Genomic DNA, 24,447 nt, shown 5'->3' with positions numbered 1-24,447 from the left:
ACAACATCCTACTGCTAAATGGAATTAGCTTCCGTAATGCCTCCTATAGCTCACATGAAATCAATTTTTGAACAGAGTGAATTTGTTTTGATCTTATCCTGTGAATTACTTTGGGGATCCTTCTGAAATGAAATCCAGAATAAAGAAAGGTTCTTAAATGAAAAAATCCAAAGAAATATTATATGGAAACCATGGACCCAGATTAATAGGGGCTCTGTGTGGCAGATGTGTAGAAGATGCAACAGTTTCTTTATCCCTTTGTGTCACCTACTCTCACAAAAGGCAGGTTGGCACCCATTTTCCAACGTTCTCCCAAGGCATTGTGAAATGGAGCTTTCTCCACATTACCACCAATCCAGCAACCAACAGTCAGTTATGCACCAATTCCACCAATGCTCTCGAAGAATGATTTCTGGAGTATATCAATTAAGTGCATGAACAGACGCACAAAATGAAGTGAAGTAATAAATGTTCCTGGAAGGAATTCCACAAAGTTTAGTTAATTACCATGTCCAAGTATACTGTTGTATAGCTCCATTTTAGGCCACAAAATGACTATCATCAAGCAAACATCACTTTCCTAGCCTAGAGACTTCTCACAGAAGAATGAGATAACTACAGAAAATATTTGCCAATAAGAGATACAAATGATGCTGAGTTAGACTGACCAATGGGGCAACTTATCATTATGCAGCTTCCTATCTCCTTGACAGACATCAATATATTTGAAATTACAACTGTTCATTTTGAAAAGTTCTCTCTCTTCATTTTGTCACTTATGAAAATTGATGTGATTGTACCGAATACAGTTTTATCAGGTCAATTATACCAAATATGTTTATTTTTAGGGGTTGCTTTTTTGTCAACTTGTGTTCTGGTTCTTAGCAAATACACAGTAAATCCAGTTCAACAAACACTCCCAGGTTGTTTTGAGAACTGCAGGTGACAATGATGGAGGTCACCTTATCCATTGCATCTGATATGGGACCTTTTTCCAAAAACAATATGGCCAATTCAAAGGTTTGCCATTGCAAAGGGACCTAGCATGCCGGAACCACAAAAATGGCCTCAAGCATCTAGAAATCTAGTCCAGCAACATTGTAGTTCATCAATGATCAGATGTTGTGGCAAGATTATTTTCTTTTATATGCCATTCTTCTGTCTGAAAAGAAGAATACCCTTACAAGCTGATGCATCAGAAACTGGCCTGAATCTCTTCCTTCTCTGATTGTATAGCAAGACTCTGCAAAATTCTCTTTTTTTCTTTTTTCTTTTCTTTTCTTTTCGGCAGTCTAGTCTCTATTCATAGACACAGGAGTGACTTAATGTATGTAAAAGAAACAGAGCTCTTATACACCTCCTACTGCTGTTCACACCTGGAAAGGAAGGTATTTAGAGAGCGCTGACAACATGCCAGCTATGGAGACAGAATAGAATACAAGGAGGGGGAGATTGCCCTTGATATAAGGTTGTACACTGGGTGTGGCAAAAAAGCTTTGGGGAGACACTCTTGGGTTTCGGTTGCTAGAAGAGGCAAATAATTCATTTTACAGTACAGAAGTTGTTGTTACTACTAAAGCTATACTATTTGTCGTCTAGAGCTTCCGTTTCTTCTTGTCTCCATGGAGACCAGTGTTAGTTCAGCAAAAGTCAGTGATTCAAAAATAATTTTTTTTCTCATTCTTTGATATGCATATTGTCAACCAGGTTTCGGGAGGGGCTTTCTCCATGGATACAGTAGCACTTGCAACCCAAGTATAGTTGGTGAATATTTTCATCTGATATTTTAATCAAATAAATATTAAAATTACTGCTTCTTTGACCTTCTTCTTTCCTTCATGTTAGAAGCATCCAATGATGCTTGTGGAGTGCAAAGGACCACCCAAAATGGTACTGTTGTTCCCCAGTGGACATCCAAATGTGTTCACAATCCTCACATTTTTCAAGGAGTGCCATCTAAGTCCCCTGCCTGCCCTTGCTCTGATTTACAGCATCTTTAGAATAAACCATATTCATATCCCACTCTTGCACCATATGGCTCCCAAGGCAATCAAGTAATCAAACAGAACATCTTAACCCTTCCATTCATTGAAGGCCATTCTAATTATGATCACCAGCTCTCATCTAGTACCTTTCTCTACTTTCAACAACATCCATGCTAAAAACCAGCCAGCAGGAAATCAGACAGTAGACAGTGGAAGCCTTCTGCCAGGAACTTGAACTTTAAAATATCACTCTACCCATAAGCCACTCTTGTGCCCTCTCTTTTTCTCTCCCTCCACAGAAGCTGCAAATAGTAAAAAGCAAGGATGGGACATAACAGTGGTTCCCACCGCATTTCAGGTATTCTAGATGGTGAGGATTCTTAAAAACACAGCAGGCCTAATGTTAAACATCACACTCACACACCTGGAGGTAGGTAACAGTTACAAAGGATGGGGTTTGTTGCCACTTCTCCAAATATGTAAACCTGGTCAGTGTCCACATTTGTCCAACTATTCTGGTGAGTTGTTGATCATATTTTTATTCCATCTCTTTTCCAAAGACTTCAGAATAGGCAGCATAAATGGGTCATTCTCATTCCCCATCTTCTATGACAGCCCTGTGATGCAGGGAAGAACTCATAAGGTGGAGCAAAGCAACTTGTCCCAGATCACTCTTCAATCTTTACAGCCAAGCAGTGATTTCAACCTGGGCTTTCTCCATGGTTTTCTACACAGAGACGTGGGGGAACTCACAATGCAGGAGCCACAACACTTTCTACTTCACATTTCCTAGCTCTCCAAACACTGAAGGCCCAATCCTGGTACCCACACTATTATGAAAGAAACCGGAAGTAGGAAGTAAAGCAGGACGGTGATGAAGAGGGAGAGCATGGAATACAGAGAGAAACCAAATCATGTCAACTCTGCCACACCAAAAAATAAAAAAGCACAAACTCATTATGCGTTATGCCGCTACACTGTTAAGCATTTTACTACGCCTTTAAATGTGCTGTCACTACAGCCATGCAAAGAGACTCACTGTTTCACCAATTTATACTCTCACTGAAATACGAACTTGCTACACAAAATAAGAATATATAAAAGGTATGAAAATTGCTATATTTTTTTTAAGAAACCACTGATTAAATAATGGCCCCAGTTCTATCATCTTCCCATCAGAACACTACAATAAGCTTCCTTGGAAGCTCATGGGGAGCCCTACTGTGATTAAAATCAGCAATAATGGGCAAGTGTCCTACAAAAACATTACTCCAGGGTTGAGTTCATTATAGGCTTTGCACTCAGGACATGTGGCTTCATCAAGACCCCTGAACTGAGGATATAGCTCAGAATGTTCTACTATGTGCAAAGTGGGGGGAGGGGTGCTGCATTTCAAGCAACCTGATTAAAAAAGGAATTCCCATCTCAGAAGTTTAGAAACTTATCAAAGTGGATGTAGATTACATGAATGCCTACATGTAAGATGGGCAAAATGTCTGACTTTATGGATAGACAACTCAAGCTTCTTGGTTCCAGTTAAGACATCTCAAGAGATACATCAATGTAATGATTTTTTAAAAGACTAAGATATTTGCATAGGCTTTGATAAGAGAAGATGACATACTGTTTGCTGAATCCTATCAGGCTGAACATCTGACAAGGCTGGAAAGATGAGGCAGTAGATAGAAAGTTTGTAACTAACGAAGTAAACACATAACAATCAAAATCCATTTTTAAAAAATCCAAAAAGAATCTAAAAGGAGGCTCTACAGCCAAATGACTAATACAGACAAAATGTACCAGAGGTAAAAATAGATTATACATCAATTGATATACACTAATATGTGAATTTCTCCAGGTGAATTTGAAACTCATTTATTTCTTTATGGAGTAAAAGGGATGAGCTTTAGCTTTAAGGAAGCATGTAACGGGATCTTCCAGAATAATTTATCACAGGACATTTCATTTTATAAGCTAGACCATTGGTTACACACCGAAACTGAATTCATGATCCAATGGAATTAAGCACTGGCATTTTCCATCAATGACATGACAACTCTCTAACGGTAATCGTCAGACAAACCAACATTATAGTCATCCAAGAGAATTAGTGTTCCTTCTTCTACTTCAAGTAGAAGCACCAATTATGCCTTGTGCTACTCTGCTAATCGCAGGCTATTTGTGTATATATACTTAGCAACTTAGCCTCAATTAACCATGGTCATGATTAGCAGTAACTTCAGACTGTAAGATTACTAGAAAAATTGCATGAATTATATGAAATATTTTCTACAGACAAAAGATAGTTTTTTGGGATTCATCTGATTTAAACATAGTTCTCTCCAGTTGCAAGAATTTTCCATTAGAAAATAAAAAATGATATTGTAAGAGTCTACGAAAAATACTTACCTAAGTTGTGTCGCTTTGCCTTTGCGTGTTCGTGAATGTGTTTCTTTGTAAAACAGCCAAAGAAGACACAGTACAGACAAGAATGGAGTCTGTTCAGATGGGCACCACACATATGACAGATGCACGACTTTGCCTAGAATGTAAAAAGGTTTTCATTACTAAGAGCAAATAATGTATCATATATGGTAGTCTACTATACAATCAGACTAACTGATTCTAACATCTTTAAAAGGCACTTGTTTTCATTTTCAAACATTAATATGAGACAGCTCAGGAGCAAGGGAACTGAACACTCTAGCCAGTAAAGACATACAGTCAACAACTAAGCACGTTTGCCTATTCATACAACACATTTCCAAACCCATGCTTCTATTAGTCTATCCTTACTTACCTCAGTACATTTAAAAAAACAAATAAACTAAAAGGTAAAGTAACAACACAGTACCATGACATCAGTCAGATAATTGCTCTGGTGACCAATGAGAACTATCCTTAATCAACAATCAATAAGAAAATAAAGGTTGCAGTCACAAATATGACCCCCCCCCCGGTCAAGAATTGATGCAGAGGATGCCAGCTGCAGAAGGACTAGTTTTCCCCTGTTTGATTTTACTTACATTCTCACATGTCTTTCTACCTCCCCCTCCGATTGTGGGGTGGATGGGTAAGAACGGCCATTAAATCGAGACTCATTGCCTCTGAGGCACAATCCTCTATGTTGGTTAGAACCGTGTTTCTTTAGCAATGGATAGGGATGGAGGAGTTCCTGGCTTGCACAATTTTCAACCCAGAATAATGTACAGAAGAGAAATTCGAGCTATACAGTCGTGCCCCGCTTTATGATTACCCCATTTAATGACAAATCCACTTGACGATGAGGTTTTTGCGATCGCTTTTGCGATCGCAAAACGATGGTTTGAATGGGGTTTTTCCGCTTTGCGATGATCGCTTCCCTGCTTCAGGAACAGATTTTCGCTTTACGATGATCAAAAACAGCTGATGGTCGGGTTTCAAAATGGCCACCAGCTGAAGAAAATAGCCCCCTGCTGTGCTTAGGGACGGATACCTCGCTGCACAGGCATGGAAAATGGCCGTTCCTATGGAGGATCTTCACTGAACGGTGAGTTTTCAGCCCATTGGAATGCACTGAACAGTTTTCAATGCATTTCAATGGGCTTTTTTATTTCGCTTTACGACATTTTCGCTCTACAGCGATTTCGCTGGAACAAATTAACATCGTCAAGCGAGGCACCACTGTATTATCAAGATAATGGACATTTCTGTTCATCAAACTAGGGCAATCATTTAATTTTTACAACTAAAGAATGTCTAAATCTAAATATTTATTCCCAACAAGAATAATGATTGAAAAATGACTGACACATGGGATTTGTGACATTACCACTTATGTACTGTATGTTCCATTGATTCAATGGGCCTATTCCAATTGGGGTCGGAAATTGGATTTAGCCCAGAGTAAATACATAAGAATTTAGAGATCTGCAAAATTTGAAAGGACCTCTCTATACCTAGCATTACTTCTTATATTTGATGTTTTGTTGAGATTTTGATATGAACATGTATTAAGTATTAGTGTTGTATAGTTAAGTGTAAAATGGCTGATTTTACCTGAGTCATGTATAGATTGTATTCAGCTTGTGAAAATAAGCAATTTATGGCTTTTAGATAGCAGAGCTTCTCAGCATATGTGCCAGAGAAAAGAGTCGTTCACAAACTTAACCCCTTCAGCTCAAAAGATAGTGAAGCTAGCAGATGGAAAGTCAGCATCTGTAACTGGAACAGGTTCTGTGTACATACACTATTTAAAGCAAACTCTAAAATATGTCTTGTGTGTGTCAAGCTTAGAGAATAATTTATTAAGTGTATCAAGTCTAGATAAAGACGGCTACACTATAATTTTTGAGAAAGGTAAATGCAAAGTAATGAAAACTGATGCACAGGTGGGAAATGGTTATCTAAAAGATCATCTATATGTGATGAATCAGAGCCAAATGAATGAAGCCATAAATGTGGTTAACAACTCAGAACCACATCAAAAGTGTATACATAGCCTACATATAAAGTTAGGTCATGTAAGCTTTGGACTTTTAAACAAATCTAAAGAAGCTGTTTCTGATCTAAATATTAAGAACTATGAGAAATATTTAGATTGTAAAGTATGTAAATTAACCAAGTCAAAGGCTTTTCCTGTGAGCAAGAAAAGCAAAAGAGTCAGTGACAAGATTTTACAGTTGATTCATCTTGATGTTGTGGGACCACTGCAGCCCACAAAAGGTGGTAATAGGTTCTGTTTAACTATAACGGAAGACTACTCGAGTTATAGCTATGCCTATGTAATGAAAAGTAAAAGTGAAACTTTCCAAAGATTAAAAGATTTTGTTGCTATGATGGAACGAAAATTTAGTACTCCCAAAGTGTCTGTTCAGACAGATCAAGGGGGAGATTTTTTTAGCACATTATTTTGTAGATTGGCTTACGAAAAAAGTCATTCATCACAGGTGTACAAGTGTAGCCACACCTGCTGAGAATGGAGTTGCATCTTTTCTACAGCAAGTAAATATGTTGATCTAAATCTAAAAGCCAAAGAATTATATCTTTATGACCAATATTCATTTCATTCCCACAACTGGGTGGTGAGAAGGGCTGAAAAATGAATGCCTCCTTGCATGTTTATATGATACACTGCTACTGTATTGTTTGTGATTACCTGAACCAAAGAGTTGGGAAATGCTAATAATTCTAGATAACTGATATGGTGTTCAACCACAGTCCAGCGCTCATAAACGGCACTGCCCCTACAATGTGCTCCCCATTCATTGAGACCAGCATCTGTTGTGATCATGTTGGATGGGTGGAGTTGTTTGAAAGGTATTCTCAACAGGTGAACAGGTACTGCCTACCAGGACAGCTGCATTTTGAGATTATTGAGCAACCAAAATCTTTTTGTTGGGTGATCTCTTAACAGATTGAAATTGTGGAGCAATCATGTCTGAAGTGGGCATACTGTCAGTCTGGCACACTTCATTACAGAGGTAGTGGACACCATTGAACAGTTTTTGTATCACATAAGCTGTAGATTCCATCTCATGCTATAACTGCAACACTGAGTGTATGATGTTGAAGAATCTGTCAATTTTGAAATTGAAGCTAATGGGCTTCCTTTCAGAGACACTGATACCTGCTGATATCAAAGAAGTGGAGTCTTTACAATGGACACCTCTACCAATGGGCTCCACATTCATCAGGCAATGATTGAAGGAAAACCCAATCATAGCCACCAAAGAACAGTGGAGGATACAAAAATGATAGAATGAAACCATGTTCCGGCTGATATCAAGGATCCATAGAATGTTCTCTATGGTATATATGAAGAGCTGGTGACCGCAACCCACACCTGGACCTCCTTGGAATCACAGATCTAGATTGGTATTGAGATAAACATTATGGGGATCTCAATGGAGATCTTTACTTCAATTGTGATTGCCTTTGGTTCCGATTCCTACAAGAAGCACATTGTTGAGGAGTTTTTGGCAATGACTCCATCAAACCTGCTGCATCAACTCACCTGATGAACAAGGTGGTGTAGATAGTGTAACAAAGGAAGGTGATCCCACTAACTTCCTTAGATACCAATCCCAAACTCATAACATCTCCACTGTCAGGATCTGAAGGAGCTGGAGATCGATCAGATGAAGAACACCGATGAGATGCAGGAATGCTCCTTGACTGAAGTTCAGCCTCCTTAGGCTTAAAATATGTCAATGCATCATGGTGTTTATATCTCACTCTCTTTTTTAAAAAATTTGTCTTCCTTGTCTCCAACAGATGTCTTTCATTTTTCTGGGGTCAGCACTGAAAAAGCCTTCAATATTGGCATCAAAGTCGGTGCTGAGACCAAAGCTGATTTCAAAGCTAACACAGATACATCTGGGCTCAGAAGATCCACATATTTCAATGGCTCCATTGTCTCTTTAAGTGATGAAGAAAGTTTCTGTGCTGCTTGTGGGCTCATTGACAGCCGAGGGACTGTGTTTGTGGATTTTGCAGTTTTCTTCCAGAGACAGGACCAGTCTACTGAGGCAATTTTTCCGGTAAAGCCCTTAAAAATCTTTACACTTCTGAGTATTATGACCATTGCCAAGACAGAAAAGGCATTTATCATGTCCATCAGAATGAGGCACTTTGCCCCCCTGCAAGCAACATACTTTGAAGAGCCCCAGAAGCCATAAAATTTAGGTGGAAAATAGAAAAAGTCCAACAATAATGGCAAGAAAAAAAATCTTACAATAACCATAACTTTTATTTTGAAAAGAGAAGATGAAGAAGTAGAAGAAAGAGAAACAACTATTTGCAGTTTTGTGAAGAACGGAATTCTAAGTAAGGCTCCAGCATTCTCTTAAGATGCTGCTCATGCAACTGACTGAGGACAGCTATCAGGGTATGTCTGGTCATGTGCAGTAGCTCTGGGGAAAGGGGAAAATACTTCTCTTTAGGCTCTGGAAAGTTCTGAAGCAGTTTTCTGCACAGGCGCATAACCCATATGTGTGATTCACAGAGACCACAACAAAGAACTACGCTGCTGACAGCCTGATAGCCTTTTCCTTTCCTAGAGAATCATTGTCACTTAGTCCATTATCTGTAGCCCCAGCTGGTCATGGGGTCATGCAAAAATATGATTGTCATCAACATTCTAAGTTTGTGTCCCACTGCATGGGATCTTGTGTGGGGGGGAATGGGTGGGGCTTCATTCGAAACACAAAGTAAACAAAACAGATGCCAGCTGCTTGTGCGCAAGCAACCCCAACCCCAACAGGGAGCTCTGGGCAAGCATGTGAGCACACAGCTTAGAGGGAATATTAATTGTCATATAGTCTCACTCTGACGTCTGAGGAAGTGAACTGGATCCACAAAGCTCACATTAAAATATAACAGTTTTAAGGTGCCATAACATTCCCCCCCTCTCTTTTAGTTTTGTTTTGTTTCTTGTCTGATATCTAAAAGTCAACATAACCCAGTTCCTTATGAGATACAGCTTTATGTTAACACACACAACAGAAGCTGACCTTCCTAATGATATTGTCACAGATTTTAACAATCACAATTTTATCAAAACCTAGGGAAGATAGGAATTCAGTAGACTGAAGGAGATGGCAACAATAAGGTAAGTAATAAGCCAGGAATGTGTTATGTATTTCTATTCTGACATACTATTGCAACTCACTAAATTTTAGTTTTTAAATAAATGTTGCAACCCTTAACATGCCAAGTCAAACTGAGAAGACTTCCACCTGGTGACAAATAGCAAAACTGTTCAGAGATTTTAACCACCCAGAAGATTATCGCACAAAATAAAAACACTGTTGGGAGAGCTATACATGTCAAGTAGATAATACTGACTCCAATGCTGTACCAGGCCGCTCACTAAATTAACTAAGAGTCCTTCAGGGGCCATCAATAAGAATGAAAAAAATGGACAGGAAGAAAATTAAGCAACTGAAAGAGTATTACATTATCATGACTCTTTTGCCCCATAATCGAGTGTGGTAAAACTGCCCTGCGAATGTGTCCCTTAGGAAAGTCCCCATGAACTCTACAAGTCTACCGTCTGGCCACTGTTCTGCAAAGCCCAATATTACTTAACTGGTGTATGTCGTCAAGTTAATTCTGATTTATGGTGACCTTTTTCAGGACCTTCCAGGTAAAGAGTACTTAGAAGTGGTTTAAGGGGCTTACCATTCACTTTTTTTGGCGGGGGGATGCCTTGGGACTGTACAGCTTGCCCACTGCCACACTGGCTCTGAGATGCACAGTGGGAATTGAACTCCCAAACTCTGGTTCCATCCTTACTGAACTTAAAAGCACTTTCAAAATACAAGTTGTTACCTTAAAGGAGGTTTGGAAAGCTAAATCAAAGTGTCTGTAGAGAAACCCATGATAAATTTTGACAACCATTTTATGCTCCATTTTTGTAACTATAATTTTAGATATAGAAGTTTTTAAGTTCTTAAATAAACAATCTTCTGAAGACCATTATTCTACAACATATACGGTTATTCCTGTATATACAACCAGAAGGATCCAGTACTTAACAAGAATGGCAGCATCTTCACTGTGTGAACAAAAGAGTGGAAATAGAGAATGGCTGGCCTATACACCACTTACCTGAAAATATGTTACATTAGCCAAAATTGGAAGGTGCTTTAATAGGGCTTCCCAATTCCATACTGAACTAATTCTACAGCAATCAACCATTCGACAAATGCACCAAAACATGAAAGCGAATGACATACAAAGAAGCCACATTTGGTGACTACATTCTTCACAAAAAATATAATCCCCAATAGCTAAAACATGGGGGGTGGAAGGTAAACAAAAAAGAAGCTGGAGAGCAATTATCTGAAATATGTTTCCAGCAATGCAAATGTACCTCAGAGGAATAATCAATTATCTTCAAGTGAGGCCCAAATTTCATAATTAGTTCTCAATAGTTTAAAAATTTCTCCAATCCATTAGGATCCACGCACACAGCTTTAAACACGAAGCTGGGATTGTTAAGGTAAAGAACCTCAGTATGAAATCTGGATGATGAATCTTGTAGAAAGATTTATTTAAATAACACCTATACCCCTGTATGCTCAAAAGGAAATGTCTTTCCTCCCAAGACATGAGAAAAAAGAAAATGACTTCAGAATGCACTTCCCTCTCCTTCCAAAACCCTGCTCTATGCACACATATAAGCACTTATATATTATATTTCAGTGTGCTGATTTTATCCTTTTCCTGCAATGCACCACTGCAGTAGCCAATTTCACAAGAGAACAAGATGATTGCCAATACCGCAGTGGTGTGTTCTAAGACAGAGTATAAAAATCTATTACTTTACCTCATCATTCCCCTGTGTCAGCAAGTCGTGAAAATGTTTTTAAACATCCTATTAGGTAATGCATTGATCTAATCTTCAGGGACATAGGGCTTGAGAAATAATGCAGCAGACAAGCTAAGCAGCCTTCCCTACTTGCCGTTGTGCAAGGTGTTTTATCCGTGCTTTCCATCATGCTACAATGTTACTTGGAATGAAAGATCACATGCTTCATGAAAGTTTTATTCTTTCTAGTGCCAGGACAAAAGGAAAGGTATGCTCTTGGGAAACCTTCCCTGCTAGTTTTGTGGAATGACTCAAGGCAGCATTTTTCCCGAGCAGAAACTTAAGGGAAATGTAGATCAAAGCTTCAGAAACTGATTGGCAAGCAAAGACTTCAGTACTGTTTTGTTCATATACTATAAGCTGTCCACAGGAAATGTGGACTTAATTAGTCCACATCAAAGTCATAGAATGTCTCCTAACAGGGAAGATGGCTACAATATAGATTTTCCATAAATTGTTTATTCATGCAACATACAAAAAAAGCAAAGACAGGAAAGAGTGTCAACTTCCTACCTATAACTTTCTTTTAAAAAAAGAAACTGTTCCACACATTAGAATAACATCTGGCACATTTAATCACTGAACACATCAATTTTCTGCTCCTTTTACACGTGTCAAAATGACACACAATTCCAGCAATAATGAGATGGAATTTAGCACAACTGGACTGTCCTTATTATAATAAAAGAAAGGCAAGATACCGATTCAAATGTTGCATGCAATGTTCTGGTAGCTATGAGCTTGGAAAAGCCCAACTTGAATGCATCTAATGGAAACTGGACAAATTCATGTAGGATTTAAAGTGTACATCATACACTGAAACAGTGAAAAATTTATAGAAGATGACAATATTACGTAATACAAGGTTCTTATATAATATATTATATAATGTGACCATGCTTGAACTAAATCAGTTTATGGTAAGAAGAAAAAAACAAGAAACAAGCAACACTTCTTAATAAACACTGAGGACACATCACTGTCAGTGCCATATGTATCACAAAGTCTGGAGCGTGAGGACCACCAGACAGCTCTCTCTGTAAGGTCTGATGCAGACAAGGCCCCAGCTGAAAACTGGAGAGAGGTCCAACAGGCCAGTATTGGAGAAAACTATCCTTCAACCCACAACTGTACAGGGCTTTATGTGGAGAAGTATTTTAAATCTTCATTTCTCACATTTTAATCTGAAGTGCTACAGTCAAAAGAAATGCAATGAAGAAAGTGAACAGCAACTCTGCATTAGTTCAACTACTCTATAACAAAAAAAAACAACTGAGAATTGGATGCATGTACTTTTAAATCTGCAGGAAACACAGAAATTCACTTCCCTGAAATAATAAAGCCCTGCTTATCACCTTACACAGCAAAGGCAATGTGAATTATCATATTGGTAAAGTAACAAAGATTTCAGTCTACTCTAAACATGTATACATACTAATATTTACAATTGCAAGTTTCAAAAGTAGTAGCAAAATATGATCCTTTTAAGCAGAACTAAATCTTCAGTTCCTGGTCAATACTTGTATCCAGATCCTAATCAAGACTTGCTTTAAGAGCTAATAAAGAAGAAGCGGACAGTGGAGAGAAACGTTTTAAATCTTCACGTGATAAAAAGAGAACTTTTCACTAACACATTTTAGTGCTTCTACTGAACACTAGAAAAGTGCAATGAATCTGCAATTATTCAAACAAAAATAATGTAAGAAACACAAAAGTAAAACAGATAATAATCTTGAAACCTGGAAAGATTGAATAGATAACAATAGAAATAACAAAAAGTCTTTAGCATTTTGAAAGAAAAAAACAGCGGTAATAGCACTGTATGCCATATGTAAGAGCAGTATCACCTTCCTACTGAAATCACTTAGCATTTTAGTTAGTTATTCTGTCAAAAGTAAGTACAGTAGTGCCTCGCAAGACAAAAGTAATTTGTTCTGCGGGTAGCATTGTCTTGCGAAAAGCGGTTTCCCATAGGAATGCTTGCAATGCATTCCTATGAGAACCTCGCAAGACGAATGAATTATTTTCGTCTTGCGAGGCATCAGTCTTGGGGGGAAAATCATCTTGCGAAGCACAGCCATAGAAGAAGCCATCTTGTGAGGCACCACATCAATCGCAAAAACCATTCGTCTTGCGGGTTTTTCATCCTATGAGGTGTTCTTCTTGCGCGGCACCACTGTATCTAATCAAAAGGGAAATAACTGGTCAACAGAAAACCAGTGCACTTAAGAAGAACTGATTCTTCTAAGTCACTAACGTCCTTTGCAAAACTAGTGGACTATTCGCCTTAAACTCTTAATTTCAAGGGAAGATTCAAAATGTGGCAACTACTAAGTCAATAGAATAAAGGTGAAATAGTTTCTCTTTATTTTCAATTTTTCTCTTCTAGGGCAATTATATAATGCCACTTACAGAAATCAGTAGACTACAATTTTCTCATGTATGGACACTGTGCACTAAATTATAAAGTAATGCTAAGTTATCACAAAAGAAAAATACTAACTCCCTAATTACCACATGAGATTAAAGGCTATGAAAAATTCAACAAACTATGTTTGTCTATCGATACAATTAAGACTTTAAAAAACAGTTACACATGTACACAATAAGGACTGCCTAAATTTCCTAACCTTTTTCAAAATAAAAAAAGATGAAAAATTAAAAAGCAACCGCCAATCACATATGAACATTTAGTACTAGGTATTGATATAAGGGTTCTCTCTGATACCTACAACTTCTAAATCAGCTTCTAAATCTAAATATTATGCACTCTGATTGTAACACCCATGTTTCTTTGTGAAGAACTTGATTCCCCTGGGAATTTAATGCTATTTCAACTGAAGAAATGCATTGATGGAAATAAAAGCCTAGGTATCCACAAAACACAAGGTTCATCAGATGAAACCATGTCTAGAGAGGAGAGAGAGAAGAAAGAGAAAAGAACAAGGAAAAAAGCAGAGGACAGACTGAATTTTTTGCACAACTATTTAAGGACACTTTAAACAATTGGAAACCGTTTCAAGAAAAACTGTAAAAATGCCTGTCAATTCTCTTTTTTTAAAACCAAGCTGAATAGCTGATAGAAATCATTGCACTCTTTGGCTTGGGGCAAGTCTAAAGTTACATTTCTGGTTTTTAAATACAGTGGTGCCTTGACTTACGAACTTTATCTGTTCCGGAATGATGGTCATAACTCAAATGGTCATAAGTCAAAGCACCATTTCCCATGGGAATGCATTGGAAACCCCATTAATCTGTTCCGGTTTGGGGGGGGGTCACCAAAAAGCAAAAACAAAAAACACTGCTGGGGGCGGAAAAAAATTACCAAAAAAAAAAAAAGCAAGCCCCATCGGAATGTGCTGGGACCGTGGGGAAAAAACCACCCCCACACAAAAACCAGAGCAAGCCCCATCAGAACACGCTGGGGCAAAAAAAAAATCACCAAATACAAAACAAAAATGCCAGCCCATTGGAACACACTGTGGCCAGAAAAAAAAGTTGCCAAAAAACACAAATGGAACAAGCCCCATTGGAACGTGCTGGGGCTGGGGGAAAAAAATCACCAAAACACACACAAAAAGATCTGAGATTACTGGAAGCTAAGATTGGTTCACATTTGGGAGACAACGCACTATATAAGGCACAGAAAATGTTTCCATATGCAATATAATCCTGTATATGACGTTAAGTTACAACTTGTATTACCCTTTCTTTATATAAAATGTGGAAAAGGAAAGTTGCAAACATCTTTAGGATGGTAGTAATGATGCCAGCCTGATCCCTTCGCTTAACATTCTTGCATTCATCCAAAAAGGATAGCTAAAAAGTCTCTCAGAGGAGCAGATTCATTCTGGATTTTTTTTAAAAAAAAAAAAAATTACTTTCATTGTAGATCGTCTGAAATCCTAAGTATAGTTATTTGGACATATGCCTAACTCACAATCAATGGACCTGGTTTCCAGGCATACGTAAAAGATTCTGCAACCAAACGTGGACCCATGATCCTCTGAAACCTTTACGATTTATTTCCAAGTACTCAACATTTGTGTATTTGTACCACCAACGTATGCTATTGCTTGCAGAGATGTCATGTTCTACTTATGTCCTACTGTATCAATGTTCTGCTAAGCACATAAACTGTCAACTGCCCGTCCACAGAAAGATAGCTGATGGATGTTTTTGTTGTTTAGTCATTAAACTGTGTCAGACTTTTCATGACCCCATGGACCAGAGCACACCAGGCCCTCCTGTCTTCCACTGCCTCCCAGAGTTTGATCAAATTCATGTTGGTAGCTTCGGTGACACTGTCCACCCATCTCATCCTGTTGTCCCCTTTTCCCCTTGCCTTCACACTTTCCCAACATCAGGGTCTTTTCCAGGGAGTCTTCTCTTCTCATGAGATGCCCAAAGTATTGGAGCCTCAGCTTCAGGATCTGTCCTTCCAGTGAGCACTCAGGGTTGATTTCCTTCAAAATGGATAGGTTTGTTCCCTTTGCAGTCCAGGGGTCTCTCAAGAGTCTCCTCCAGCATCACAATTCAAAAGCATCCATTCTTCGGTGGTCAGCCTTCTTTATGGTCCAGCTCTCACTTCCTTATATCGCTACTGGAAAAACCACAGCTTTGACTATGCAGACCTTTGTCGGAAAGGTGATGTCTCTGCTTTTTAAGATGCTGTCAAGATTTGTCATCGCTTTCCTCCCAAGAAGCAGGCGTCTTTTAATTTCATGGCTGCTGTCTCCATCTGCAGTGATCATGGAGCCCAAGAAAGTAAAATTTTGTCACCGTCTCCATATCTTCCCCTTCTATTTGCCAGGAGGTGATGGGACCAGTGGCCATGATCTTAGTTTTTTTGATGTTGAGCTTCAGACCATTTTTTGCACTCTCCTCTTTCACCCTCATTATAAGGTTCCTTCATTCCTCCTCACTTTCTGCCCTCAGAGTGGTATCATCTGCATATCGGAGGTTGTTGATATTTCTTCCAGCAATCTTAATTCCTGCTTGGGATTCATCCAATCCTGACTTTCGCATGATGTATTCTGCATATAAGTTAAATAAGCAGGGAGACAATATACAGCCTTGTCGTACTCCTTTCCCAATTTTGAACCAATCAGTGTTTCCATATCCAGTTCTCATTGTTGCTTCATGTCCCACATATAGATTTCTTAGGAGATAGATAAGGTGGTCAGGCACTCCCATTTCTTTAAGGACTTGCCATAGTTTGCTGTGGTCCACACAGTCAAAGGCTTTTGCACAGTCAATGAAGCAGAAGTAGATGTTTTTCTGGAACTCTCTGGCTTTCTCTATAATCCAGCGCATGTTAGCAATTTGGTCTCGAGTTCCTCTGCCCCTTCAATATCCAGCTTGTACTTCTGGGAGTTCTCGGTCCACATACTGCTGAAGCCTACTTTGTAGGATTTTGAGCATAACCTTGCTAGCATGTGAAACGAGTGCAACTGTAGAGTAGTTGGAGCATTCTTTGACACTGCCCTTCTTTGGGATTGGGATTGGTATGTAGACTGATGATGGACATTAGCTTCTTCTATAGTCTTGCAGCAACAACCTAAAGCAACAGCTATTAAGAACATTACTAAGCTTGCACACCTGACAAACTGACAGCCTGTGGTCCTTGACATACTAGCTATTTAGGCATCAGTTGTGTGTACAACTGGTGCAGATTATAGGAAAGGAAATACATTTAGAAGATATACACAACAGTCACTTGTGGAATTTCACGTGACTTCTCTCTGATTCTCTTAGATAAAAATGTCAGGAGCCAGTTACTATCACAACCATACACAAGGGAGATGAATGAGTTAGGATTTGATCCGACACTGCTACCAGGCTTCGGGCCATATTGTTAACAATACACGGAAAGTGCTCTTGATTACAGGTCCCAATGCCTATTCAGCCTTTTTCTCCCCAGGCTTTTTTCAGTGCTGATCGTTAAACAAGGGACTCTGAAAAATATAAAAGAATATGTTCAGACAAGGACATGGACAACTGGCCATCCAGTTGTGGCTGAATTGAAATTCCTATAATCCTTGATATTGGCCATGCTGGCTCAGACTGATGGGAGCTGGAGTCCAGCAGCAATGGTGAGGGGTATGTCCCCCATCTCTGTGCAAAAGGATACAAAACAGAAACCAGCCAGAAGTCTCCATGTCCTTTTAAATGTCATGACTAACTAAATTCACTTCAGCTTTGAAACAACAGTGGAGGTCACATACAGTTAATGTAAAAATGAGCAAAACACAAGCACACAAGCCTATTGCAGCTTGTACATGTCAGGAGAGAAAAAATGGCCCTTTATATGCTGCTACACAAATAATAATAAACAGAAGGACTGAAGCTTAAACCATGCTTAACCACGAGGGCGATAACCAAAACTGGTATCAGAATTACTTGAAATCAGAGACAAAGAAAAGTGAGATTTAACACATTTCTATCAGCATCTTTAAATTTTTTAATGCAAAAGTTTGCCCTTCTTGAAGTTCATTTCCAAGCCATCAACAGAGGCGAGTGCTAAAAACATTCAAGTAAGAAATCAGCCCATCAGTGTTCAGTGAGTCTGAAACAACCTTTTAGAAACACAGCAATATAGAGAATGAACCTGGCAATTTATATTCTCTATGTTTAGAGAACATTTTCCCTTCTCAAAGTGCACATACATTGCTGTTGTTATTACATGCCGTCAAGTCACAACGGACTTATGGTGACCCCATGAACAAGCAATCTCCAAAGTGTCCTGTCTTCAACTGCCCTGCTCAGCACTTCCAAGTTCAAACTTGTGGATTATTTTAGGGTCAGTCCATGTCATATTTGGTCATCATCTTTTTCTGCTGTCTTTCCCAGCATTGTTGTCTTTTCCAGAGAATCCTGTCTTCTCATGTTGTGCCCGAAGTAGGACAGCCTCAACATTTTTGCCTCTAGAGACAGTTCAAGCTCGATTTGATCTAGGACTCGCTTGTTCATCTTTCTGGCAGTCCAGGGTATCTTCAAAGCTGTCCTCCAGCACCACATATCAAACGATCTGTTTTTTTTTCCTATCAGCTTTTTTCACTGTCCAGCTTTCACATCTATACATGTGGATTGGAAATACAATAGTTGGCCTTGTTCTCCAGTGACACATCCCTACGTTTGATTATTTTTTCTAGTTCCTTCATTGCTGATCTTCCAAGTTTCAGTCTTCTGATTTCTTGGCTACAGTTTCAATGTGGATTGATGATTGAAACAAGGTATACAATATCTCTCACTACAGTGGTGCCTTAACTTATGAACTTAATTGGTTCCGGAACTCCGGTCGTAACTCAAAATGGTCGTAGGTCGAAGCACCATTTCCCATAGGAATGCATTTAAATGCAATTAATCCATTCCAGCCGAAGAAAAAAATCACCAAATTAATAATAATAAATAAATAAATAAACAAACAAAAAACCATGCAAGACCCATCGGAAACACAATTAATCTGTTTCGGCTGAAGGGCAGGAAAGCAAATCAAACAAACTGTACAACACCCTTCGGAAATGCAAAAAAGCAAAGCAAAAAGCAAAGAAACCCTGCAAGACCCATCGAAAATGGGGGGAGGGACACCCAAAAAGCAAACAAACCTTGCAAGACCCATCACAGCATAGAAACATAATCCCACCACCCAGCCCAAAACCACGCTGCAAAACCCACCCAGAACAGTTTTTAAAAAGCAGAAAGCAGCACCTTACCTTACCAGGCAGTCCGAAACCTCCTCCAATCATACACTCTCTAACTGCTGAGGCGAAAGAGCTACAAAGAAGTAGCCTCTTCGCCACAAATGGTTAGCGATTTGAATTCTCCACCTTTTTCTGGTTGTAACTCAAAGCTCCAGCCGCAAGTCAAAGCAAAATTTTGCGACCACAGCTTGTCATAACTCAAAATGGTTGCATGTCGGGACGTTATGTTAAAGTTGTATAACTCTTCTCTAGTCATGATTTTAAGGTTGAACTTCAATCCTTTCTTCTTTCACTTTCATCATAAATCATTTTAAGTCATTGCTGCTTTCTTTTTTTTCAAAAATATTTTTTTAACATGAGGGGTGACAAAAGGAAAAAGGAAATTGGAATTTATGAGGGAGAGGGGAGACGATGACATACTGATATCCAATGTATACCTATTGACATATCAATATTTTAAGTTACTCTATTTACTCTTTTCTGCCTTGTAGATAAAGTTCTCATTTCAATATACAGTATGTTATTCAGCTTCTGCCTGTTGATTCAGTCCATTTATTAAATAGGTCCCATCTTTCTGTTGCCTTTTGCAGGGGTTGATCTTTCATGATTTCTGATAAGATATCAATTTCGGCTATTTCCCGTATCTTTTCAATAAGATCTTGTTTCGGTACCGTAAGTCATTGCTGCTTTCTAATTGTAGGATGGTATCGTCTGTGTATCTTAAATGACTGATGTTTATGATATTTTCACTCCTCCTTCATCTGAATGTAGCCCAGCTTTCCATATGATATATTCCATGAAGATTGAACAAATAGGGAGATAAAATGTACCTTCCTTGCCTGATAACTTTGCCTATTCTCTCTCTCCATATTCTGTCCTAACAGCACTTTCTTCTCCACAATACATGTTATGCACCAGGACAATAAAGTGCTGAGTCACATCCATTTCTTTCAGAACTCAGAGTTTTTCACAATGCACACAATCAAAGGATTTGCTGTAGCATATAGAACACAGACTGACCATCTTCTGAAATTCTCTGGTGCTCTCCAGTAGCAAGTGTATATTTGCAATACGATCTTGAGTGCCCCTTCCCTTTCAGAATCCTGCCTGAATCAAACATTTCTTGCTCCTCATAAAGTAAAAGCCTTTGCTGCAACACCTTCAGCATCATTTTGCTTATATGAGAAATTAGAGCAATGGTCCAATAATTACTGCACTCCTTGGTATCTCCTTTCTTGGGGATTAGAATATACACTGAACATTTTCCAGTCTGTAGACCATTGTTTTGCTTTCCATATTTATTGGCAAATTCGTACTAAGATTTTGACAGATTCCATCTCTGTGGATTGAAATAGTTCTACTGGTATTCCACCTCCTGCTTCCAATTACATAGTATATTTGGTTTCTATACTGAACATTTGGTAATGTCCACATGTACAACTGTCTGGTTGCTTGAAGATAAACAGATTGTCCTACTGTTTCATTTCTGATTCCTAGACCACATTTTCCAATAACATTTGGGCCCACACTACAGCAAAACACAGAGTTCTAACTCCTATCCTCTGAAGATGCCGGCCACAGAGACTGACAAAACATTAGGAAGAAAAACCTCCAGAACATGGCCAAGCAGCTCGAAGAACTTGCAACAACCAACATTTGGGCCTCCTTTGTTTCCTGCTTTTGTGTTCCAGTCACCTATGATTATAAGCATGTCTTGTTTTGGTGTATGATCAATTTCCTCCTGAATACTTGCATAATACTCAGCATCTGTAATTGCAGCATAGACTTGAATTATAGTTATATTGATGGGTTTTCCAAGAAATATTTTTGATATTATTGTGTCAGATACTGCATTATACCCCCCAACTGCTTCTGCTGTATCGTGCCTCAGAACCACTCTTTTTCTTCTGAGTTTGTAATTTCCAGAGTAAAACACTTTCTAGTTGTCTGGATGAAAATGTCCCTTTCCAAGTCCACTTTAGTTCACTGACACCAAGCTCTGCAGTGTTTAAACATTTCATTTCTTGCTTTACAGTTTCCAGTTTACCTTGATTCATACTTCTCACATTCCATGTTCCAATTACAACCATGTTTTTCTGTTAGGCAATAACCAGGACAATCTCCTGTTGCAGAAAGACCAACTAAACTGCAGCATTCAATTTCACTCACTTGCATGGCTGTGGAAGCACAAAACAACATGAATAACTGTATGAAAAGTTATGGAACAATTCTATCTTGTGGCACAGAACCAACAGTTCTGGCTTGCTTGTACTTCACTGCCCTCAGAAAGACAGACGGTTAAAATGGTGGCTATTGCCAAAGCATAGCTGGGCACCAGCTATCCTTTACTGGCAGACAGTCTACTTGGTATCACTGCCAGCTTGTAAAGAGTGTCCAGCAGCCCTTTGGCTGTTTTCTTCTATAGAAATGACATTGTCAGGGCAAAGGAAACATCAGACATGGTTGTTTCAACACTAGAAAGCAAAGTATGTTAATACTGTTTAGGAAAAGCAAGAGGTTCCACTAATAAGTGATGCTTTCTATTTTGCATCAGTCCTTCTACAGCCTTTTTAAACATAAAGGAACTCATACATAGTATTGATTTCCAGTTAAAACCAAGCACCAATGACAAGGTCCTTATATATTCTGTACACCCAGATGGAAGCAGTGCAATCTAAACTATGATTAGAGGCCATTCTTATTCACACAGATTTTCTTCCTCATACTGCTATGGATTTTTTTTTCAAAATGTACGTGGACAACAGGAGCTGAAAGTACTTCCTTGTGCCACAAAAAAGGCTTTTGTGACCCAGACAACTCTTTGTACCTATTGCCTCCTGTGTCATTTTCCCATTGACCTCAACAACCTTAACCTTTGTTAGAAATTCTAGAATCTATGAACACACAAAACTGACAAGAATGGCGGCTTTTATTCCGCAATTGGCAAGCATCTTCAAAAGACATGAACTTGCAGCTACTGCAACATGGTGACTTATCAATGCAGTCCTATGGATGCCTACAAAGAAGGCCCACCAAATTTGGGACTATAGACAACTTTTAATTAAAGATTAGCATCCATGGGTAATGATGGCATAGTGTTACTCCACATGATTTCAGCCAATGTAAACTATACTCAAATTTACATTTAAAGCTGCACAAATGATACAGAAAGCACGTCTTTTCCAATTTTATTTGCAACAGGAAGGATTACAGAGTAGCATTAAAATCTGTTTGAGTCTATGTACATTAAGAACTTAATAAAGACTAATGAACCGAAACAGATTTCATTAGTATTCCGTAGTAGCTGTTCTGCATACTATTTAGATACAAATTTTCTATGCTACTTCTTTCAATACAATTTTGGATGACTTACCATATTATGGTATTACGCTTGCTTTGAGAACTATATCTTTTTGCCGACTGTAAGACAGCTTGGTATCTTTGTTATCATTTTGTTTTACAAAGTGTCTTGTGACCCTTGTCAAAGCTGAAAGATGATACTTTTTTGAAAATGTCCCTGAAAAAGTATTCAAAGGAAGGGTCCAAATCTAGGGTTATATCTCAGACGGGATATAACGTAAAACTGAAATAAACATGCACAGCTCCACAGATACCAACCAGCATGCTCTGTCAAGTCCCAAAGGCCACTTTTCATTATCAGTCCAGATAAGCAGGTCCATTCCAACAATAGTCAGCTGTAGCACCTGAGAATGTATAGATGTCATAACACAAAGGTGTACTCTTTTTCTGTGTATATTTCTATAAACAGCCAGCCTCAAGAATGCTATGACTTTGTTCCTCTATACAGCTTTGATGTATACATAAAGCATATAATGCTTTGGTATTGCCTGTTACAGTCTTAATATTTTGTAAGCAGCTTTGGGATTTATGGGAAAGCAGGATAAAAGTTTAACACCTCTATAAACAGACAAGCACAAGTATAGATATTCCTATATCTTACAGCAGATTAAACCTCATCTTTTCAGCCAGGCAACTATAACCTGCTGCCACCGGAGGGGGAGGGAACTAAAGAAACAATTATAAAGGCCTGAGAAAGAATATGACTTAGTGTGGTAAACCAGCTATTTAGCCAGGCATTCTTCTGACATCACTCCTGCCTACGAACAGTGAATCAGGTACTCAAGAAACAAAGCCCTGATTACAGACCAGATCACACCATTTTTCAGATCATAGAACAAAGAGACAGATTGGAAGCCTACCGAAATTTCTCTTGTACAGACTAAATACGTGTGTATTTTCTGAGTAACACACAAATATAAACTAGGGAAGATGCCAAGAGGAGCAGGGAGACTGAATGGTACAAAATGCCATATATGTGAAAAAGAAAGCAGTTTCAGATGGTGGAGTGTGGGTCAGGGAAAGAAGAAGAGACGTGAAGTGTAATCTTCAATTATTTAAAAGGCTGCCATGAAGATCAATGTCTGCTCCCTACTATCAGTAGCTCCAAAGTATATGTAGAAAAGGATATCAAATACAAATTATTATAAGTGCTTACCAGGCAATGTAACGGGTTTGCCTAGCAATTCTCTCTCCTGAAGATATTTTAGGTAGCAACTACGTACTGTAACACTGGGGACAAAATAGGAACACTGTGATACTAAATAACAAATAACTTTAAAGTTCCTCAAGTTATGAGGTCTGTCTTTATTTCTCTGCTTTTTACATTAGAAACAACGTAACCAAATTTACTATTAGGTTACTTTATATCTAAAGGCTGAGTATCCAGAATTACTGTATCTTGAAATTGGAAGCCATATAGCTTTCATGAATATCTGAAAAGCAGATTTGGCAGGAAATTGCTAAAAATCCCTCTGAACATTATAGGAAACAGAAAGAACAAACTGTCACTTTTATTTCGTTCTTCACTGGAACACACATAAACAATAGCTTCCTGATTCCTACAGCCAACAGCTCAGTCTCAAGCAACATGCAACATAAATACAATAACTGTGTTATGTGTCTAGTGGAAATATGTGTGTTGCTATGTGTTAAATACACACAAAAAAACATAAATATAACTGACTTCCCTTTTTATCATGTGTGTGTTAAGATTAAATTTATAAATTTTTATGAAGGAAAAAGACCACTGGAATTCCAGATCACAGTGAAAATCTCTGCCTTTATAGCATCTAATCCTTTCAGTCTTACTCCAAATTGATGCAAAATGGTACTATACACTTGATGTGATTGTAGCCAATTTCAACTCAGTATTATCACACACTAGTAGAGGCAAAATACATACCCATTACATCATCCTGAAGTTTACCTGTAATAAGCTTCTCCTACAAATTAGCCATTCATATTTCTAATCCTGATATCAAAAATCGTGTGTCACCTAAACTTGCAATTATTACAGAGTTTCAGGAATGAGTGATCTGGTTAA

At 38.5% G+C, this 24,447-nt stretch overlaps 1 protein-coding gene across 8 annotated transcripts in view; it reads right to left on the bottom strand.

The window, feature by feature from the left end:
- Positions 1 to 24,447, bottom strand: part of USP22 (ubiquitin specific peptidase 22) — a 98,190-nt gene that overhangs the window by 61,173 nt on the left and 12,570 nt on the right. For 3 of the 8 annotated variants that reach the window (XM_072982696.2, XM_072982697.2, XM_078381526.1), the window contains exon 2: positions 4,395 to 4,527. The exons of 2 other annotated variants lie outside the window; for them this stretch is intronic. In XM_072982696.2, coding sequence (XP_072838797.1) covers positions 4,395 to 4,527 — 133 coding nt within the window. Of the gene's footprint in view, positions 1 to 3,609; positions 3,643 to 4,394; positions 4,528 to 7,980; positions 22,994 to 24,447 lie in introns of those variants that run through there. 3 more of the 8 variants (XM_072982698.2, XM_078381527.1, XM_078381528.1) reach the window with 2 other exon arrangements.

This window comes from Pogona vitticeps, chromosome 13 (assembly GCF_051106095.1).
Source record: "Pogona vitticeps strain Pit_001003342236 chromosome 13, PviZW2.1, whole genome shotgun sequence".
Taxonomy (NCBI): Eukaryota; Metazoa; Chordata; class Lepidosauria; order Squamata; family Agamidae; genus Pogona; species Pogona vitticeps.
Note: the sequence above shows the minus strand (reverse complement) of the source record. Positions and strands in the feature narration are given on the sequence as shown.